The sequence below is a fragment of the Mytilus edulis genome, chromosome 6 (genome assembly GCF_963676685.1).
Source record: "Mytilus edulis chromosome 6, xbMytEdul2.2, whole genome shotgun sequence".
Taxonomy (NCBI): Eukaryota; Metazoa; Mollusca; class Bivalvia; order Mytilida; family Mytilidae; genus Mytilus; species Mytilus edulis.
This window is the reverse complement of record NC_092349.1, coordinates 46,169,681-46,194,292: the sequence shown is the minus strand read 5'-3', so window position 1 is coordinate 46,194,292 and position 24,612 is coordinate 46,169,681. Positions and strand designations below refer to the sequence as shown.

General features: G+C 31.3%; 1 protein-coding gene across 1 annotated transcript in view; it reads right to left on the bottom strand.

Moving 5' to 3' along the window:
* Nucleotides 1-367: 367 nt before the first annotated feature.
* The window catches only part of LOC139526422 (uncharacterized), a 66,125-nt gene continuing 41,880 nt past the window's right edge, over nucleotides 368-24,612 (bottom strand). The window contains exons 4-6 of the mRNA XM_071321569.1: nucleotides 4,333-12,218; nucleotides 2,690-2,914; nucleotides 368-1,633 (exon numbers count right to left, since the gene is read on the bottom strand). Coding sequence (XP_071177670.1) covers nucleotides 5,323-12,218 — 6,896 coding nt within the window. The 3' untranslated portion in view covers nucleotides 368-1,633; nucleotides 2,690-2,914; nucleotides 4,333-5,322. The remainder of the gene's footprint in view (nucleotides 1,634-2,689; nucleotides 2,915-4,332; nucleotides 12,219-24,612) is intronic.

Sequence of the window (24,612 nt, the reverse complement as noted above, 5' to 3'; positions counted from 1 at the left end):
GTTTATGTGTTACATATTTGTTTTTCGTTCATTTTTTTTTACATAAATAACGCCGTTAGTTTTCTCGTTTGAATTGTTTTACATTGTCTTATCGGGGCCTTTTATAGCTGACTATGCGGTATGGGCTTTGCTCATTGATGAAGACCGTACGGTGACCTATAGTTGTTAATATCTGTGTCATTTTGGTCTTTTGTGGATAGTTGTCTCATTGGCAATCATACCACATCTACTTTTTTATATGTAAGCCCTCTCCACAAAACAAGGTACAATATATTACATTCAAACACAGCAACACATACACAAACATAATGACAAAACAGTTCAGCCTAATGTTCAGTACAACCTCATCACACAATAAAATACAAAAAGAAATATAGATATTTTAGTTACAAACAAATGTCCTTGAAATTGATCAATAGAGTTAACGATATAATTAACTTTATAATAACTGTTAAAATCTTATAATAAGACCAGACTTCACATGCACGATTCTGCCATTAAGGAAGTTCGCTCCTCTGTTTACAAATAGCAAACTATTTAAAAAAAAACGGATTTAAATTGATAATATATAAAAGTAAGAGGTAACTTACAAATTAAAAAAAAGAAAGGTTCATGTCCTTGTTTTTAAGATATAACTTCAATTGAAAATTTGGAGGGAAACATTTCACTTGATATTTTATAAATCTAAAAATTGGTACCTGTTGTCTTTATAAAAAAAATGTTTTAAAAAAAACCTGAAAAAATAACAAGGGTTTTATAAGATTTTTAGAACGGCTTTTCAAAACTATATGTTATAAAATTATGAAAAGAAAAGTATGGGTAAATTTTTATTTGTACTACAAGAATAAAACTTGAGAAAATCTGACATAGAGTAAAAAAAAAGGGTACCGAACATCCTTAAAGACTGAAAAAAAGAGAATCATCCGAAGCAAGTAGGTACGAAATGAATAGCAAGACGAAAGTAGCTTAAACTAACAACTATATGCTTTATATTATTTACGCCTTGACTCAGCGCCTCGCTATTTTTAGACATACAAAATATATCTTCAGGGTTAGTCCACACCAATTTAATTCATTGTTCGACGGACCCGCCTGCACATAAAGGATTCCCTCCGGGTGCGGGAATTTCTCGCTGCATTGAAGACCTATTGATGACCTTCTGCTGTTGTCTGTTCTATGGTCGGGTTGTTGTCTCTTTGACATATTCCCCATTTCCATTCTCAATTTTACATATTTTTCCAAAACGAATAAAAATCTAGATATTTTTAACTTGAAAGGGGGGATTCATCATTTTCTAAATAAGAGGTCCAGTTATTTTTAATTATTAAGAAGATATATATTAATTGTAATACTTTTCAAGCTTCGCCTTAAATATTTGCAAATTAATTTTATTTTTATAAAAATTTTCAAATCGCTCGCTCACCCAATTTTTTTAGGCGAAAAATCCGTAGAACAACAAATTAAATTGGTGCGGCCTAATATTTTTTGATGATGTGTTAAGAATTGTTTTTAAAGAAGGTAAAAATAAGTCCAAACTGACAGCCTGCCCTATATCTTCTTTGTTCTATGTACATTGGATTACACTTTTCATCTGAAATGATCAAGCAAACATCTCGACATCTAACGAAGTGACCTACATAAAAAAAAAATGTGGTTAAGAAAACGTAAGAGTATGAACAAAACACGGATATAAGAATAAGTGAAAGAACGAAATGCTGACAGTATTTTCAAATCTTGTATAGCAACACATTTCGAATATCTTTTCGTACAAATCTTATTATCAAAGTTTCATCCTTAACATGTGTAAAATATTAGCCACTGGACGTTAAGTAACCAACAACCAAACATAATCATAGTTATGTAAAACACTGAACTGGACATAAATATTGTATACTGTTCCTATGCAAAGTACTGAAACGTTAACATAAACTTTATGCATCATTTAAGGTATATGAATAATTTGTGACAGTGTTAAAAGGCAATCAGGCACGAGACGAATGTAACACTTTTACGTCTGTCTTGATTTCGGTGAGATTTTGCGTTAATGTACAGTAAAAAAAGGCATGTTAAAAAAACCTTTGTAAGCAAATAGATATCAGTTAGTATAAAAGGAAACTATAGGTAATGGGACGATCAATTTGACATGCATTTCATTTTAACCTTTTACTTGGAAGACTTAGTTATTTTTATTTAAGGTTAATTCTGTTGCAACCGTAATTATGACATACCCATTAAACTTTGGTAAACGATAGAGCTTAGATAATAGTAATGTTAAGTGGAAGAATAGGATTACTGTGACCTTTTGTTTTTGTTTGATATATTTCTGTTTTATTTTGCATGTTGCAACATTCGGGTGCGTGATTTTCTCGCTTTGATGAAGACCCATTTGTGGCCTTAAGTTGTTTTCTGCTCTTTAGTCGGGTTGTTGTCTCTTTGTCACATTCATCATTTGCATTTTAAATTTTATATAGTTATATATAAATGTATGAATGGTTAATACAACTCGAAATATGATTAGATTATACCTTTAAGGCTTCATGAATCAAAACTAATTTCATTTCATTTCTCTGAAACCTTGTGTTATCGTTTTTGTAGTACCTTATCTTAATCTGTATTGCTTTTTAACAGACATTTTCTCATTTGCAATCATACTACATCTCCTAATTTATAGATCGCAAGACATACGTACCACTATGTACTCTAGGATGACTTGTCTTGGTAAATATTATCAAAGAGTCTTTGTCTGTCTTTCATATTTAAACACTGCCCAAATTCCGGAGTTCACTTGTCATTATAAGCTATGATGCCACTAACTTCCAGGATCCATGTAGTCCACCCCTGATAGTAATTTACAAAGAGATTTGAACGGATTACCATAGTTCTTGTCAAGTTTCATTCTACATTTGGAAGTTACCTAGATAAAAAAAAATAAATGATGAAACTTCAGTCAAAGAAATAGCTATTAAGATTTAACAGAGATATATCTCGCATGTTGGCATAACATTCAGCAAAATTCTATTCGATATCTTAGAATCATAGAACATCGATTAATTACTTTTACATAAATAAGGCTGTTAGTTTTCTCGTTTGAGTTGTTTTACATTGTCATTTCGGGGTCTTTTATAGATGACTATGCGGTAGATGTTTTGCTCATTGTTGAAGGCCGAACGGTGACCTTTTATTGTTAATTTACGTGTCATTTGGTCTCTTGTGGAGAGTTGTCTCATTGGTAATCATACCACATCTTCTTTTTTATATTATAGTGTTAAATGTCAATGAAAAATGAATTGCAAATATATTATTGGGTCCTTTAGGAGTTTGAAAATCAATTTTCTGCTTGAACCAAAATACAGAAGAACATAGAACCTCATTTTTGTATTTTGCAATTGATTATGTAGCTTAATTCTGATTCATTTAGATACTTGACTCATTGACAATCCTATCACATTTCTTATTTTATAGTATTTTGTCAACATTGCAAGAAATTATAAGTTTTTTTCTTTATCTATTTTTAAACATTTAAGCATTTTTTTAAGTTCAGGTAAATGTTTTATTGAACTATGCATTAAAAGTCTCTATTATACGGGAAATGAATAAAACCACGTTAGAATACTTATCAGAATGATTTTGAAAGTTTTTTCGAGAAAAAAAAAGATTGAATATAGGTATAGGAAGATGTGGTATGAGTGCCAATGAGACAATTGTCTATCCATGAAGTATGATTTATATTTTTGAATTTCCAAACCGCAATCATCAAACTGAAGAAGTCGGGAAGTTAGACATAGCAGTATAATTGTATTGAGCTATTTTGAAAAAGCAACTATTATCTATTGTCAAAACGCATGGTGTAAAAACCGGGTCTTTTTAGTATTTACGCTTGGGTTTCAAATATTTTTTAACTAGCCCATTCTGATTAACAGCGCTTAGGACCAAGACATTTATTTATTCTTCTATTCTCTATTGAGTGCTTTAAACAAAATGAGACAGTCATTTAATCAAAATTTTGAGATTTGATAAAACATGTAAAATGTTTGCACCCTTTATTTTGACAATCGTGTTAGGTATTTTACCCCCAAAGTTCATGTCTTTGGCAAGCCTGATGACGATGTTCCCCATGTGTCGGTGCTTTAATTGTTCTTACAACTAACAGCCGAAGCAGTTAATGTTGAGTACTCCTTTAGTTAGTAGCAAATGTTAGCTTATTATAAACAGTCGGGAGAGTTTCGACTTATCCACATTAAATAAAAAGGTTGAATTTCATAACTTCAATAAGGAATCACTGATAAACACTTGGTTTAAAAAAAAACTAACTCGTATAAATACTTTACTTACAGACGTCTTGATTTTATAGTAGAAGGTTTTTAAACGTGAGCCTCGTTCTGGATCAGAAATATTCAGCATGTATCAGCACTCATATACATCATCGTTTGAAACACTGAATCTGTATCTCTTGATTCTCTTATTTACTGAGCCAAATATCTGGTAACAGTTCAATGTCAGTATAAACGGTGACACCAAACAATCTAGGATACGGCATTATCATACTGAACTCTACCACGCAAATGTTCTATTCTCTATTCATATAGTATACAAACAGAAGGCTGACGTTGTCAAGGTTACTGGATTAAGCACATTTCATTTTAAAAGTCAATAAAACGCTTAAGATATTCTGCTGGTTTATTTTCCGGTTACATATACATCGCAACTAATTTTCTACAAAAGCTAAGGGTTGCATATATTATAAAGCACTGGTATTCAATTTTAAGTGAAAATTATCAAAAACAAATTGATTATTTTCTTTTATAAAGTCGGAAGCGAAAACGGTTAACAAAACCAGGATACATCTTTATGGTTCCGACAGCAATCTTTTCTCTTGTTTATGTAATGTGAATCATAACATGCCAAATTATCGCATAAGATCAAACATCCATACACTCGATGCGAACATGCTATAACATAACCTCAGTTTCTATTGCACACTGATATAGCGATACGTCACTTGAATAATGTGATTATAATCATTATTAATATATGCGATACCAGAGTAGAATCTTACTGTACCATAAGTCCCGCATTCTATCTATTGCATGTCTGACGCTGCAACCTTATCATGCTTTACTGTTACAATAAAATAGGGCTGTTAGCTTTTTTGTCCGTTCACCATTATTCTACGGTTTGAAATTTGAAACAAATATATTTGAAATAAAATTATTTTTATATTCATTTTAATTTTGAATACCATATATTTAATAGTAAAATCCGTGATAAAAACGAATGTCATATAATTTTAGGCTGAAAATACTTATATTTAATCGGCATTTGTCACCAAATTTGAACACTATCAGTATAAGTTTTAGTTATATCTTGCCACCCGTACTCCTGTACTGCAAAAGTAACTTTGTCCATTTCAAATTTCTCGTTATCGAATTTATCTAACAAGAACCGAACTAGTCGTTCATTCATACGGCTTCGACACGCTTTATTCATTGCTGTTTCCAAATTAAGCAATTTAACATCAACATTTTCAGACAATATTTCTACAATTTCCAATTGACCAAATTCACATGCGGTGTTAAAAGCTTCTTCCATATCAAATAGTTCGTGGGGAATATTCTTCCGATTCAGAATTACGTTCAATATTTCATCCCATCCATGTGAACATATTTCTGCCATTGCGACGTCAAGGTCCTGCTTTCTCGGAATACCATTACAAAGGATTATCTCCACTATCTCTGTTTCACCATTCCTACAGGCTAAATGAAATGCCTTTGATATGTCTACCGTATTGTTAATTCCTTTTTCAAATATTTGCTTAACTAATGGAACCCATCCATATTCGCACGCCTTCATCAAAATAATTTCGGTATTAAAATTGTCGGCTTTGAATTTTTGAAATAAAAACATTGCAACTTCACCTTTACAATGTTCACTTTTATTTTGCAAAGATTCGTGCATTGCTTCTGCGGCCATATTTTTGTTAAATGGGTGATGTTTATGTATTAGCTGAACTATCTCTAGCGCATCAAAAGCACAAGCCTCTTTAACTGCGTTGCTTATATCATAAAATGTACTATCAAAATTTTTAAATACCCATAGAATTATATCTTTCCATGAATTCTTACAAGCTGCATTCATCAAGGTTTGTGCACTAAGGTTTTCTTTCGGAACATTATCTGTTACCCATCTTACAACGTTCGATCGTCCGTATTCGCATGCTTCTTGCAGAATTTCTGTCATGTTAAATATGTTATGGCTAGTTGTTTCCCATAGCCAGATAACAATATCGATCCATCCATAACCACACGATTCTTTCATCACTTCTATCAGGTCGAGATTGAATTTTTCTACATGTAGCATTAGCCATTTTACAATGTTTTTTCTGCCGTTTCGACATGCTTCATACATGACGACTTGTGCATTAAAATTTTCGGGAGTACAATCTAAAATCCATTGCAAAACTCTTAACCAACCACGTCTGCTCATTTCTTTAATGATAGAATCAAAGTCAGAATTTTCGAACACTGTGTTCTTCAATAAATGTAAATACGCAAATTGCTCTTTTTTATTACTTTCATTTTGTGAATATACAGATCTTTCACATGAATCATTCCTTTTAATGCTGTTGTTGTAATTATCACAAAAGACCATATCAATGTCATCTTGATCATCAAAATCGGAATCATCATCAGAAAAAAAACTACAATTATACTCATAATCAGAATCAGTTCCAACAGTGTCCTCTTCCGCATTGTCAAATGAGGTTGCTTCGCCTCTATCAATTTGCATCAGGCTGCACATAGGAACTTTGAAAGTGCTACTTGAAATCGGTGTTTCTTCCAATAGCCAACGTAATTTATCAAATCTTCCAAATTTATAGGTTGTGATCAAAAGAGATTCTATGTCAATACATTCAAGATCAACGTCGTTTAGTATCCTTTCAAGACATTCTGGGTCATGTATTTTAATAACAGCAATAGTAAAATCAAATTTGTCGTGGTCTACATTTTGTATTAACCAATCATAAATATCTTCGTTTTCACTATATTTGTAGCTAGCCATAATCAAGCATTTTGTCATATCAAATTCCGTTTGATCTATGTTTTCTAATATACATTTTACAATTTCGAGAGACGTTTTGCAAGTAAAATACATAAGTTTTTTCATATCAATCATTGAAAATGCAAATCTACAGTTGTCCAAAACCCATTTAAAATCAGACTCAAAAAAATAAGTTATATCAATTTTCCTCTTATACGACTTGTCTGCAACAGCTCTTAAACACTGAATATCTTTGTACCGGATAGCATAATTGAATACAATTCTTATCTGTGAAAGTCTTAAAGGTATATTCCTAACTAACCAAACTATCATGCCACTATTATAAGGTAGCTTCATTAGTTTTGTTATAAATTCTTCTTTTATGGCAAATGCTTGTAAATCATTTTTTTTGGACAAATCATCGATTATCGAGAGATCTTGATTTGCAAAGGCAATTACTAAAATCTGTGATACGTTTTCTTCGTCGGCTATGTTTTCCATGTTAAACAAAGTCCGGTCTTCCTTATCCCATATCCATTTTACAGACTGAAAATCTGTTCTTAAGAAAGCAAGGGTCACTGCCTTTTGCATATCTATATATATTGATTCGATATTTTGTAAAATCCACAGCAACATTCCACTGTTATTAGGATCGGAGTTTAAAAACTTATCCACAGCTAGTTTTGGGTCAACGTCAATTCTTTCATCATTATACCATAATAATTGAGCAACGTGTACTTGCCCTGACAAACATGCTTCACAAAAAGCTGCATTTATATCAAGTTGTTTCTTTTGTTTTCTTAACAAAAACCTGACTAATTCCTCATCTCCATGGTGGCAAGCTTCGGACATCATAGTGCTAATTTCGCTCAAAGAACAATGTTTTAATATTATTTCTATTAATTCTATATTTAATTCAGCGCATGGAAAGTATAATAGTATACAGTTTTTTTTGGATAACATATTCGTAACATCTTTCACGTTTAGCTTAATATTTGTCAAGATAAGCTTGATAACTTCACACATACTATTACTTTGATTCTTACGAAATACATCATATTGTGAAGCACAGAATGAAATAAACGTAACAAAGTCTATATTGTTTAAATTAAGGTTTGAATTATCCAACATATTCCTTAAAAGGTCGTAAACTGGTAACATTGGTTCAAGGCAAACAGTAATCTGTAATTGTTTTATTATCAACGAAATAAGTTCTTCAATGTCATGCGAGTTGTAATTCGACTTGTTAAGAAAGAACATGACACAATGCATACAGTTTGTACATAAAGGTAGTTGTTGTGAAAAAACAAGTTTAATGCAATTGGTTATGTCGGTAGTACTACAATTAAAATGAACAAGAATAAATTGTAGAAGATTAGTGTAAATGTTTAAATCTATTGATGAATCAATCACTGAACGTATAACTGACAGAATTAATAATTTACTATCTATCAGTGCATTATCAACATTTTGAAGGAAGAATTTCACCAACTCAAATGGTTCACTTCTTAAGAAGTTGGTCTCTTTTAATGCTGTCTCAAAGATACTCATTATATCAATCTCTACACTTTTTTTTGAACTTTTTAGCACATATCTCAATATTTCCATATAAGTTTCGATGGCAATGTTAATCTGTCTGGAAGCAGATTTGAACAAAGATTGCATGAATAATGTTTTGTCTATATCTTCTTTAGCTATGTCAAACATTTTCTGAACAGTAGAGAAGCATTCAGTGTAAATTAAGGTTACAGTAACAACAAATGAGGAGCTTATTTCAGCTAAGTTTTGAGTTTTTTCCAACAGCAACTGTAGAAAACCTGAAAGTGTTTTGGCGTCAATTTCTTCATGATGGTGTAATAGATTTTCTAGTATAGCGCGTATATTTGCTAATCTGTAATCACAGCCTTGAAGTATACATTTCATGACTTCAACCATACCACCACTAGGATGGTTGCACCTGTATTTCTCTGCAACGTTTAATAAGTTAAATAATTTAACGTTTTTATCGAGTAAATAATTGATAAAATCATAACAACCGTTCACCCAGGCACTTTGAATAAAATAATGTGTATTTAGAACGTCTATTGGGACTTTCAAAAACAAAATATATTCAACAACATCTCTGCTTCGGAACTTTACAGCAGTCCATAAAACAGTCTTTTTATCACTTATGTCCAGTTCTTCGTTAATGTTTGTCAATAACTCTAAAATATCGTTTTGTGGGCGGCTAAGTATCAAGAGATATATATTCTTCAGAATTCGTCTCGTAATTAACAATTTTAAGTTCACTCTTTTTTGGCTTTTGCACTTTAATAGGAATTTAATGTTTTGAAGATCAAACGGATGATTAACAAGCATGTTTACTATTGCGACTATTTCGAATCGATTGAACTTCATATGTTGTAATATCCATTTAAATATTTTGTTAGCACCGTTTTTCAATGCTGATCTGATGATATGCATTCGATTGATATAATGACTGTTTGTGTTGCAGAGAAGAAATATCATTTCATCCTCAAACGTTCCCGCAGGAATGGAAAAAACAAAGCCGTGATTTGTCCGAATCATGCCACCTATGAGCCTACTAATGTTATAGTGTTTGTGATCTATATTCTGCCAAATTATCCTCAATATTTTAAAATTGCTAGATACTAATGCTTCGTTACATGCATTACGGAGATCAAACTGATCCATTTTAGTATTATGCATTATGAACTTAACTATTTCACAAAGTAACTTCTCAGAACTATGAAAACGATTACAAACGATGTTACTACTTACAAATTGACGCAAATCAGCTTTACGCCCAATATATTTGACTGCAGTAGCTAATGCAGAAGAAAGAGCCATACAATCTTCTGTGATACTTTTTAACATTGTCATTGTTCTAACAAAATTTTCATTACTGCTGTCCTTACATGATAAATGTCTTGGGAAGTGTTGAAACACCCATCCAACGAATGTATGAAAACAGTCTTGTTTAAGTAATTCCTCTGCAACTACAGTTTTGATTTCAGGGTGATAGTGTAAGTTTCCATAACATGCATAATCCATCAGTGAGATTGTTACCTCAAATGTATTTAATGTACATTCTTCCTCGATAGCGGTATTGATTTTCCGATTAATTATAAGAATGCCTAGTATGTCATCCCAATAAAATTTACAGGCTGCTAGAATCAAGATATTAAGGTCTTCTTTTATATCTTTTTTTGTGTCTATAATCCACTTTACGACATGATACCAACCTTTGTTACAAGCTGATAATATCATTTTGGAAAAATCCATTTGCCTTTGTGAAAATATTTGCAGTAAAAAAATAATTATATCTTCAAAATCGGTATTGCAAATGATTTGAATCATTTCTTCAGCATCCGGGTTGCTAATGTTCTCAACGACCCATGTTATATTGAAGATCATTTGTTCGTTTACTGGTGAATGATGAGGATGTAGAGCATTGCATAACATATCTGAAAAATACGTCGCTATATCGATTTTACAGGATAGTTGATAAAGAATATACCGAGACATTGATATTTTGTTCTGCTTCAAACAAATATGTATGTAATGCATAATATTACACCCGATTTTGAGATCATTAATTAAATTCCATATTTCAGATAAAATATTTGTATCATCATTGTTAATGCATAGTACTTCAAATGATTTCAGGAGTAATATACAACATGTATACGACATTACGTCGGTTACATCTGTGTACTTAACTCTTATATAATCTAAGCATTGTTTTGTTTGTTCAATTGAATGCTTATTCTGTACAGAATAATAAAGAAGCGCAGCCGGAAAATAAAAAGCTACCTTTTCCATTTTTCCCTCGCATTCGATATCCAACATACCCATTGCACTGATGTCATCAATATCATCCAGTAATATTCCTTTAAAATTTGCATCGTTTTGTTTCATAAATGTAAAACCTAGAAGAGACTCAACAAAACGAAACGGCTGAGTACACTTATCTGTCAAAAGTAGCTTAAGTCGATGTGCTAAGCATTGGTACAACCGTTGTGGAACAATCAAACACACTTCTTCTTCTTTTGCGTTATAATTTTCTAACTTGACTATATTTTCAATAAAACTAATATCTAGTAAAGGAATAACTTTTTCGGTTGCAATTTTGCCAAATGATAGCAAAACACATTGTAAAATGTTCTTATGCTTATATTCATACTTTACAGATTCAGCGTTATACTTTAAATACACTCCATTTAAGTTGTCAATAATATCCCATATAAAACTAATAGTGTGTAGCATGCTTCCAGTACCATAGCATGAATAATCTATTGCTCTAATCTTTTCAAGATTCACGTTATTTCTAGCCAAACAATTATCATTGAGCAATATGTACACAAGTATCACAAATGATAAGCGATCATTTATATTGGTTCTCCCTAATTTACGTAATGAGTCCATTTTACTGATCATATCCATGGTTGGATACATGAACAGTTGAAGACCTAACCTTGTAAACTGTCTTCTAGTAGTAAACAGTACACATGCCTTTAGGAACCCAATTTCCGGGTCCGAATCAATTATCTTTGTTAATTTCGACAGATGTAGAAAAACAGTTGTGCTCTTGCTCAAAATTTCCTCGTCTTCAAATCTTTCTTTTGATAACTCTTCACTAAATTCTATTTTGTTTCTCTTACAATAATTTAACAATATTGTTTTTTTTTCATTCTTTTTCAATTTGTATTTTTCTGAATTCAAATTAACATGGAAGTGGTCTCGAAAAAGTCTATGTGAGTTTATCAAATGTTGCATTAATTGAAATATTTTTGCCCTTATCAGGAAAATTACTTTCAAACTTCCTGCATTTACATAATGGCTCAGAATATCTAAACCTAACTCATGTACGTCTACGTCATACGTGTATTTTTTCTTACCAAAGACATCATCCATCAATAGCACAGCCCCATCTTCAGAGTTTTCAGTAGATATTGATCGGCTGACGTCACTAAGATCCGATATCATGATTACATCGCAATTTTCTTTCAGTTGCCGACAAAGAATTTCTAAACCCATTTCAGTCTTTCCACACCCTTCTTCACCAGATATAATTAAAACCTTGTATTTTAGATGTTCAGTGAAACACTGGTCTACTGCTGCAGTTGACAAAAAATGTTCATCCTTCAAATGATTGTGGATAATTGTTCGACTTTGTTCTGCAATAAGAAATAAGAAGTATTTCAACATCCGCATATCTACTATAGAAATAGTATCTCTTTTCATTTGCTTACAAATTGATTTTACTTTTATGTTTTTATCGTGTGGTGGTTTATGATTGTGAAAAAGAATTCAAATTTGAATTTTGAATTAATGCGTTCTTGTTAAGTTGAGTTTAGGAGGCCTCAGGGTTTAAAAAATTGAACATTTTTTTTTCCATTACAAATTTTATTTATTTCACTATAAGTCGTTACTTACCATATGGTACAAAAATTTAAAAAAAATGTTTTAGCCCCAGATGACTTTTAAAATGTTTATATCATTGAAAAGCTCCAAGTTATCTCCCTTATGTGAAAAATTGTCATTTTTATGCATTAAAATTGAAATATCTTTTTTAACTTATCGGTGACCTTTATTTTTTTATTATTTTTTTCAAATAAGCTGTACTTAAACTAAACTGTTGTAAAATTTAAGTGATTTCTGTAATTCTGGCCATTTTTTATTTCAATATTACTTTTTTCTCCTATTAATAAGTTCAGAAGAAAAAAGTACCTTAACAAAAATAAGCAGATTGTGACCCCATATTTTTATTTTATTGTACTATTAAGTATAGGATAAAGTTTATTGGTAGAAAAAAATAGCGAAATCCTATATTTAGAAAACAAATTCATTTATACCCGCGAGCCCCTTCATACACCAAGTTTAAAATTTCAACAATGTTTAATAAAAATTATTTTGTGATCCATCAGTAGAAAATATATTGTTTTGGATAGTTGACAGGATACACATAATCATATGTAATAATTCTAAAGGTCGGAGGAAAAGTATAAATAGAAACCAATGAAAGAAATAGTGTCTTTGCGTCATTATGCCAGACACATATTTTGGGAAATTACTCTGTTCAAAGAGTGATTTTCAGAACACAAAATTCTCACCTTAACTAGAACTGAATGATATAATCTGTTGCATGATAAATAATGAAAAAAAATCAAATCAATTCAGTAACAGTCCTCAATATTATCATGGATAAGAGGTATATTTCATTTTAAATCTAATTTGATTGATAGCTGGCGCGGATACAAACAAGGAAATGGAACCCGATGAATATAGATTCTACCACTGCATCGAGTTTGATACGATATTTATCCACTGGAGACAGATACATTTTCAAATTTAAAACGCGAGTCTCGCCGAGCGTTTAAATATTCAAAACTTAACTGTCGAGAGTGATAAATATCGTATCACACGAGATTTGGTTGTGGAATCTATTTCTCTAATGATTTTCTTACAATATGCAGGCAAAATTATTCCTTCCTTCCAAATATTCTGCAAAAAGATGTGTTCTTTCTATGTGACGTCATCAGGCATGGTCGCCTTTTTTCATCACAATAGGAAATTCAGAGGAAAGCAAGAAAATTCGACGCCATAATCGGATTTTAACCAATGAAGAACTGAGATCAAACGAACCACACGTTGATTAAATTTTTTTATACAATGGGTGCAGAAAGGAATAAATTGACGAGGAATTAGAGAAATCAATTTATATGTTTTGATACTCTTACTTATATACGATAACCATGATAATTTAACGTTTTAATTTCGCTGAAATAATTTATTTGTGTGGAATTCTAAACTAAGCAATATGTTAGACAACTTGTTTTGAACGATCAGGTATACTAGTATCGTATATCTTAGGGGTTGTCTATAGTTTAAGGGCGAGCTTTGAGTAATTTACCATATCATTTATATGGTAATTCAAAATATATTTTTCGAAGTTAGAAGCCGGTTCGTTATTCGTTATTCGATTTTCAATATCAAAATGGCTGCTAACAGTCAGTTCGATTTTCAATTTTTTTTAGTTAAAAGTAATAGAAATTAAAACATTCGATAACTTTAAATGTTTGCAGTTGGAATGTTCAAAATATGCACGAAACAAGTAGAACTGCTCAATCTATTACGGAGTTTTTACTATCAATGTTGAACCGCAACGTCTTATAGGGAAAACGGTACTATTTATTCTGCCATTGGCAACAATGTTAACATTTTCTAAATTTACCACTTTTTAAGATAAAAACCTGGATGAAACAGTTATATGTTGTGTTAGTACTTTATTACTGTTTTAAAAATTAAAGCCAAATAGTATCATGACCAACTTCCAACGGAGCTTGTTTATGTTATCCATGCCCACCGTCATTTTGCACCAAATTTATAAAATTTTGCAAGTCTTTTCGAATAATTCTCTAGAAAATATTTCAATAGGTTTTAAAATTTATATTGTAAATATACACACTGCAGTTATTCATAGATAAATAAAAAATATAGTGTACCCTTACATCCAATCACAGCGCTCCTAATTTGACTTCCTTCACCTGCCTTGGGTACACAAAAGGCCAACCTAATGCTGGGAAAATTAAATACTACCGTTTTCCCTATACTGTGACATAAAGATATAAAGAATTCTTATGACATTATTAATGCAATACTGGGCTATTGTGAAAACCTTGGCTATAATAAATACTTGTATGTCCCCAGTACTTAAAGAAACATAGATCATTTTATGTCCCCACCCCTACATGCTGGTTTACCTCATTCTCTACCTCTTTCAGAAAAGCCTTAATAAACAACCTGTATCCAATCATATCTTATCATATTTAAAAGGAATGATAAATAGTTCCGTTTAAACAGATAAAATGGACAGTTCCATTCAATTTGTATTCATTTTATCAAAAATTTACAAGAAATGCACAAATTCAAGATTTTTCATACTAATCTCCATTCCATGCTTTAGTATTTGCGATATTGTGGTTAAATTTTTTAGAGCTTGTTATAAAATCTATTATTCTGTCTTGAGATGATGAAAATAAAGATATTAGACACTTTAAACATAAAATATGCAAACTACTCAGCTGTAAAGTTGCCTTTGTTGCCTGTATTAATCAATGAAAAAGCTGAATTATGTCCCTTGGGAGTATTAATTTCCAACAAAAGTCCTTTCAAACAGTAGGAAATGAAAAATTATTTATGTCTGATATATTAAAAGAAAGAAACTACAAAATGAAGCACTTTTGAAATATTTGCTGCATGCATTATCAAGAATGTGAACAATTCTTTACACAGGAGAATATAAATTCTATGTAAATTTAGCCTCAAGTGGGCCTCTTTTTTCTTAGATGAACAATTTTCACACTGAAAATGCTTTCAATGTGACCAAATATTGCCTAATTCCATTAACAGTACAAACTAAACCAGACAATTTCCCATTTTAATAGATTATGTTTTAATTACAGAAATACCCAAGTTATACATTTAGGGAATTACACAGCAAAAAAGGCAAACATTTCAGTAAAAAAAATTTGTCGCGACTTGAATTCTGGTGTTTCCAATTGAAAAAATCATTGCGAAAGGTGAAATCAAATACAAAAGAACTAGAATATGGTGCATTTTACACAATATAGTTAATATTGACACCCTAGAAGAAAGTTTTATATCATTACCAATCAATTTGACCTATCATGATGACTCAGCACTTTTCTCAACACAGTATTGTTCTCAGTGAAAAATTTCTATTCTTTGTGATAAAAATCAAATGTACTAATCAAAAGCTTCAAAATAGTATAAAAGAATTGAAGTTTGAGTGACTTTGATTTCCCTTGCTATCTTCAGTATACTGTGACATAAAGATATAAAGAATTCTTATGACATTATTAATGCAATACTGGGCTATTGTGAAAACCTTGGCTATAATAAATACTTGTATGTCCCCAGTACTTAAAGAAACATAGATCATTTTATGTCCCCACCCCTACATGCTGGTTTACCTCATTCTCTACCTCTTTCAGAAAAGCCTTAATAAACAACCTGTATCCAATCATATCTTATCATATTTAAAAGGAATGATAAATAGTTCCATTTAAACAGATAAAATGGACAGTTCCATTCAATTTGTATTCATTTTATCAAAAATTTACAAGAATTGCACAAATTCAAGATTTTTCATACTAATCTCCATTCCATGCTTTAGTATATGCCATATTGTGGTTAAATTTTTTAGAGCTTGTTATAAAATCTATTATTCTGTCTTTAGATGATGAAAATAAAGATATTAGACACTTTAAACATAAAATATGCAAACTACTCAGCTGTAAAGTTGCCTTTGTTGCCTGTATTAATCAATGAAAAAGCTGAATTATGTCCCTTGGGAGTATTAATTTCCAACAAAAGTCCTTTCAAACAGTAGGAAATGAAAAATTATTTATGTCTGATATATTAAAAGAAAGAAACTACAAAATGAAGCACTTTTGAAATATTTGCTGCATGCATTATCAAGAATGTGAACAATTCTTTACACAGGAGAATATAAATTCTATGTAAATTTAGCCTCAAGTGGGCCTCTTTTTTCTTAGATGAACAATTTTCACACTGAAAATGCTTTCAATGTGACCAAATATTGCCTAATTCCATTAACAGTACAAACTAAACCAGACAATTTCCCATTTTAATAGATTATGTTTTAATTACAGAAATACCCAAGTTATACATTTAGGGAATTACACAGCAAAAAAGGCAAACATTTCAGTAAAAAAAAATTGTCGCGACTTGAATTCTGGTGTTTCCAATTGAAAAAATCATTGCGAAAGGTGAAATCAAATACAAAAGAACTAGAATATGGTGCATTTTACACAATATAGTTAATATTGACACCCTAGAAGAAAGTTTTATATCATTACCAATCAATTTGACCTATCATGATGACTCAGCACTTTTCTCAACACAGTATTGTTCTCAGTGAAAAATTTCTATTCTTTGTGATAAAAATCAAATGTACTAATCAAAAGCTTCAAAATAGTATAAAAGAATTGAAGTTTGAGTGACTTTGATTTCCCTTGCTATCTTCAGTATACTGTGACATAAAGATATAAAGAATTCTTATGACATTATTAATGCAATACTGGGCTATTGTGAAAACCTTGGCTATAATAAATACTTGTATGTCCCCAGTACTTAAAGAAACATAGATCATTTTATGTCCCCACCCCTACATGCTGGTTTACCTCATTCTCTACCTCTTTCAGAAAAGCCTTAATAAACAACCTGTATCCAATCATATCTTATCATATTTAAAAGGAATGATAAATAGTTCCATTTAAACAGATAAAATGGACAGTTCCATTCAATTTGTATTCATTTTATCAAAAATTTACAAGAAATGCACAAATTCAAGATTTTTCATACTAATCTCCATTCCATGCTTTAGTATATGCCATATTGTGGTTAAATTTTTTAGAGCTTGTTATAAAATCTATTATTCTGTCTTGAGATGATGAAAATAAAGATATTAGACACTTTAAACATAAAATATGCAAACTACTCAGCTGTAAAGTTGCCTTTGTTGCCTGTATTAATCAATGAAAAAGCTGAATTATGTCCCTTGGGAGTATTAATTTCCAACAAAAGTCCTTTCAAACAGTAGGAAATGAAAAATTATTTATGTCTGATATATTAAAAGAAAGAAACTACAAAATGAAGCACTTTTGAAATATTTGCTGCATGCATTATCAAGAATGTGAACAATTCTTTACACAGGAGAATATAAATTCTATGTAAATTTAGCCTCAAGTGGGCCTCTTTTTTCTTAGATGAACAATTTTCGCACTGAAAATGCTTTCAATGTGACCAAATATTGCCTAATTCCATTAACAGTACAAACTAAACCAGACAATTTCCCATTTTAATAGATTATGTTTTAATTACAGAAATACCCAAGTTATACATTTAGGGAATTACACAGCAAAAAAGGCAAACATTTCAGTAAAAAAAATTTGTCGCGACTTGAATTCTGGTGTTTCCAATTGAAAAAATCATTGCGAAAGGTGAAATCAAATACAAAAGAACTAGAATATGGTGCATTTTACACAATATAGTTAATATTGACACCCTAGAAGAAAGTTTTATATCATTACCAATCAATTTGACCTATCATGATGACTCAGCACTTTTCTCAACACAGTATTGTTCTCAGTGAAAAATTTCTATTCTTTGTGATAAAAATCAAATGTACTAATCAAAAGCTTCAAAATAGTATAAAAGAATTGAAGTTTGAGTGACTTTGATTTCCCTTGCTATCTTCAGTATACTGTGACATAAAGATATAAAGAATTCTTATGACATTATTAATGCAATACTTGGCTATTGTGAAAACCTTGGCTATAATAAATACTTGTATGTCCCCAGTACTTAAAGAAACATAGATCATTTTATGTCCCCACCCCTACATGCTGGTTTACCTCATTCTCTACCTCTTTCAGAAAAGCCTTAATAAACAACCTGTATCCAATCATATCTTATCATATTTAAAAGGAATGATAAATAGTTCCATTTAAACAGATAAAATGGACAGTTCCATTCAATTTGTATTCATTTTATCAAAAATTTACAAGAAATGCACAAATTCAAGATTTTTCATACTAATCTCCATTCCATGCTTTAGTATATGCCATATTGTGGTTAAATTTTTTAGAGCTTGTTATAAAATCTATTATTCTGTCTTGAGATGATGAAAATAAAGATATTAGACACTTTAAACATAAAATATGCAAACTACTCAGCTGTAAAGTTGCCTTTGTTGCCTGTATTAATCAATGAAAAAGCTGAATTATGTCCCTTGGGAGTATTAATTTCCAACAAAAGTCCTTTCAAACAGTAGGAAATGAAAAATTATTTATGTCTGATATATTAAAAGAAAGAAACTACAAAATGAAGCACTTTTGAAATATTTGCTGCATGCATTATCAAGAATGTGAACAATTCTTTACACAGGAGAATATAAATTCTATGTAAATTTAGCCTCAAGTGGGCCTCTTTTTTCTTAGATGAACAATTTTCGCACTGAAAATGCTTTCAATGTGACCAAATATTGCCTAATTCCATTAACAGTACAAACTAAACCAGACAATTTCCCATTTTAATAGATTATGTTTTAATTACAGAAATACCCAAGTTATACATTTAGGGAATTACACAGCAAAAAAGGCAAACATTTCAGTAAAAAAAATTTGTCGCAACTTGAATTCTGGTGTTTCCAATTGAAAAAATCATTGCGAAAGGTGAAATCAAATACAAAAGAACTAGAATATGGTGCATTTTACACAATATAGTTAATATTGACACCCTAGAAGAAAGTTTTATATCATTACCAATCAATTTGACCTATCATGATGACTCAGCACTTTTCTCAACACAGTATTGTTCTCAGTGAAAAATTTCTATTCTTTGTGATAAAAATCAAATGTACTAATCAAAAGCTTCAAAATAGTATAAAAGAATTGAAGTTTGAGTGACTTTGATTTCCCTTGCTATCTTCAGTATACTGTGACATAAAGATATAAAGAATTCTTATGACATTATTAATGCAATACTTGGCTATTGTGAAAACCTTGGCTATAATAAATACTTGTATGTCCCCAGTACTTAAAGAAACATAGATCATTTTATGTCCCCACCCCTACATGCTGGTTTACCTCATTCTCTACCTCTTTCAGAAAAGCCTTAATAAACAACCTGTATCCAATCATATCTTATCATATTTAAAAGGAATGATAAATAGTTCCATTTAAACAGATAAAATGGACAGTTCCATTCAATTTGTATTCATTTTATCAAAAATTTACAAGAAATGCACAAATTCAAGATTTTTCATACTAATCTCCATTCCATGCTTTAGTATATGCCATATTGTGGTTAATTTTTTTAGAGCTTGTTATAAAATCTATTATTCTGTCTTGAGATGATGAAAATAAAGATATTAGACACTTTAAACATAAAATATGCAAACTACTCAGCTGTAAAGTTGCCTTTGTTGCCTGTATTAATCAATGAAAAAGCTGAATTATGTCCCTTGGGAGTATTAATTTCCAACAAAAGTCCTTTCAAACAGTAGGAAATGAAAAATTATTTATGTCTGATATATTAAAAGAAAGAAACTACAAAATGAAGCACTTTTGAAATATTTGCTGCATGCATTATCAAGAATGTGAACAATTCTTTACACAGGAGAATATAAATTCTATGTAAATTTAGCCTCAAGTGGGCCTCTTTTTTCTTAGATGAACAATTTTCACACTGAAAATGCTTTCAATGTGACCAAATATTGCCTAATTCCATTAACAGTACAAACTAAACCAGACAATTTCCCATTTTAATAGATTATGTTTTAATTACAGAAATACCCAAGTTATACATTTAGGGAATTACACAGCAAAAAAGGCAAACATTTCAGTAAAAAAAATTTGTCGCGACTTGAATTCTGGTGTTTCCAATTGAAAAAATCATTGCGAAAGGTGAAATCAAATACAAAAGAACTAGAATATGGTGCATTTTACACAATATAGTTAATATTGACACCCTAGAAGAAAGTTTTATATCATTACCAATCAATTTGACATATCATGATGACTCAGCACTTTTCTCAACACAGTATTGTTCTCAGTGAAAAATTTCTATTCTTTGTGATAAAAATCAAATGTACTAATCAAAAGCTTCAAAATAGTATAAAAGAATTGAAGTTTGAGTGACTTTGATTTCCCTTGCTATCTTCAGTATAGGGAAAACGGTACTATTTATTCTGCCATTGGCAACAATGTTAACATTTTCTAAATTTACCACTTTTTAAGATAAAAACCTGGATGAAACAGTTATATGTTGTGTTAGTACTTTATTACTCTGTTTTAAAAATTAAAGCCAAATAGTATCATGACCAACTTCCAACGGAGCTTGTTTATGTTATCCATGCCCACCGTCATTTTGCACCAAATTTATAAAATTTTGCAAGTCTTTTCGAATAATTCTCTAGAAAATATTTCAATAGGTTTTAAAATTTATATTGTAAATATACACACTGCAGTTATTCATAGATAAATAAAAAATATAGTGTACCCTTACATCCAATCACAGCGCTCCTAATTTGACTTCCTTCACCTGCCTTGAATACACAAAAGGCCAACCTAATGCTGGGAAAATTAAATACTACCGTTTTCCCTATAACAACCATCCATTTTCTCGTAGCGAATTCCCAACGAATTTTTGTGGGGAACTTTGAACGACAATTTGACAATGTTTTCAATAGTTTTAATTTTACTTATGTCATTATCCATACAAATGAACATCTCAAATAATAAATAAAATGTCCAACCTTATCATATGATGGATTTATATCCTTTTTTGAACCACTTTTCAAACTGTCCCCCCTCATTTCAAATTGTCAAGCGTGCCAAGTACGAGAAGTTCCGCAGGTCCTTCCGAATGTTATTCAGTTGTACATATTTCAGAATATTTCTTAGAAAACGAATTTTGTTTTGACTTTCAGATGATAAGAAATGATGAAATGATGAAATGATGTAAATTAATTCCAATTTTACTCATCAATAGAAAAGAAGCTTATCATCAAATGTTTCTAAACCCTTAAGAGGCGACCATTTAGTATTCCTATAAAGGTAAAGGATGATTGTATATTAAATGAATATTATGTCCAAATAATAACAGGAATTATACACGGTGATAATTTCTCCAAAGAGTTATTGACAAACACTTTGCTGTGTCATGAAAATAATGGTCAAAGCTGGAAATGGTGACAATCATAACATACATGAACAAGGTAGTTGGCTTTCTCGATTTACTTGCTTTACAGATTTTGTTTTCATATTGGGGCTTTGCCATTACAGCGGGGATTTCATGATGGCCATAAAGGCGTTTTTTCCTCTCGCGGAATGCCAAGTGAAATAAACTGCTTACATCAACTTCATTTAAACTCTTCTTAATGTAACATTATTTTGTCTCGTTGGCTTCAATACCACATCTCCTTACAATTTTGATTTGGGCTAATTTCATAATGCTTGTAGAGTAAAGCTTTGGTCGGCTCGCTTGCTTTGTTTGTATAAACTTCATCCCAAGCTTAGTTTTAAAGATTATCTTAATACAATATATATCTATCTATAATACTAAAATTACGAGGTCCAATTTGTCAGCCGTCATCACGTAAAAACGACGAATCAAAGAATTCAACTTTATATATAACTAATATAGTACAAAGGTGTAGATTAAAAATTACACCACTCCAAGCCCTTTTGTTTTCCACGTAATTAATATTGCCAATAATTAAGAAGTTCCGGGTCGAGTCCGATACCGATACCAATAGTATATTCACCTGTTACCTATTACCTTATCTGTATGTTCCGCATCTGACAGGCGCACCACCAAACGGTGTATTCAGGATTAATATGCTATATACACGGGTCATAATCACAGGATTGACACTACTAAATTGTAGTATTTTAATCAGTAAGACTTTCTAAGATAACAATACGAATACTAAATTTGTTAGCGGGCATGACGTAAAACAGCGAATCAAAGAATTCAACTTTATTTAAAACTAATATAGGACAATGCTGTTGATTAAAACATACTCCATTCCAGGACCTTTTGTTTTCCAAATAATTAATATTACCAATAATTGATAAGTTCCAGTTCGACGGATTCAAACAGAAAGATTTGAAAACAGAGAAATCTGTGTATCTTATAATCGGCATGACTTTATCAGATGACAATACTAATACTGAAATAAGGCTTGCACAAAGTTAGATACTTTAATTCAGTCACGGACCCGCGATATCACGGGTTTGTTCTAGTATAAAGTTATACAGTTAATGGTGCAGAAAAATTGGTACTGTTAATGTTATGTATGGATAGCTCACCGTTTATATGCAGAGTCTAAGGTCAAATATAAATCAATAAACGGTAAAATGTGATTCTATAAGTATTTTGTAATTAAAAAGAGATTCAAATGTTATGAATATTACACGAATTACGCAAACCAATATAAATTGCATTAATGCATTACAATATATTTCATGTTTCTTGTGCTGTTAAGCTGGCGGCCACTATTCCCTTTCTTTTTCTTATTTTAAACGACTGTATGTACTATTTTCCTGTCATATTTAAACAATATTACTGTGTTAAGCCCTTCAATGAGACATCGCATAACACACAACCAAAACAATGGTAAAATTGCGAGAACAAAATATGCATGAAAAGTTAATTAAATGTCCAAAATCAGTTTTGTCCTGTTGGCAAGAAGCTGACAGATGCACTAGGAAAGGCTGAGATGGATTCAGTTTTATCTTATAATGATAGCTTTACTTTGTCGCTCAAAACCACCGGCCAATGTATACGCGATATCATAAAAAGCACAAGCACTTGTATCAGACGTCAAATTGTAAATTCATTGACCGTAGACAACTTCAAAGAAGATACATCAGACACAAAGAAATGCGAAGAGATGCGATTTGCAACAATGTCGGTGTCTTTCTTGTAAATGTTGTGCAGAGTGTTAAAAACCCCGTACTTGTTAAGAAAGGAGCAAAGTTAGTGTTAAAGAGTTTCTACAAACACCTAGAGATTAAAATTGCATTCTTTCTTGAACTGTCTTCTCTAACAACTTGCTATTATTCTTTGTAACAACTAGATTTTTGCAATACAAATATTGCCTCGCCAGGTACTATTTATTTCTATATATGCATACAAGAAAACGTTTGGTGAATGAGAATTGGCTCGCTCATCCCGTTGTAGGAACTCGTATTTTGAAAGATAATCTCCTCACCCGCTCTCACAACTCGCAATTGATTTATGTTCATTCTTAAAAGCTCGGACAAGATAAATGGCTTGCTCACTCCGTTGTATGAACTCGTATTTTGAAGGACATGTATCGCCCGCTCACAACTGGAAATTAATATTTTGTTATGCTTAACAACTTACAAAAAAATATTTGGTGAATAAGAATAGCTCACCTCTGTTTTATGAACCTGTACTTGGAAAATCACGTATTGCCACGCTCGCTTTCACATTGATGCACTCTCATGAAACATTACAACTTCATTACTCTTTCATGAATGTGACCTATTGAATTAGACTTTTACCGGATTTGTTATAACATAAGCAACACGACGGGTGCCAGGAGCAGGATCTGCTTACCCTTCCGGAGCACCTGAGATCATCCCTATTTTTTGGTGGGGTTCGTGTTGCTTATTCTTCAGTTTCCTATGTTGTGTCATGTGTACTATTGTTTGTGTTTGTCTTCTTTAATTTTTAGCCAGGCGTTGTCAGTTTATTTTCGATTTATGAGCTAAACTGTTCCTCTGGTATCTTTCGTCCCTCTTTCATCCGTTAGCAGCTAGCAGATTTCATGAACGTTCGAACTCCTATTTCGAAAGACATTCATCGCATCGCCTGTTCTATTGACAAGGGAACATTCATTTGGTGTATTTGGCTTGCACTCCCCCGTTACATGAATTCACCTTTCCAAAGACATTTATAACCTCGCCTGCTCTTAGAACTCGTCCAGTA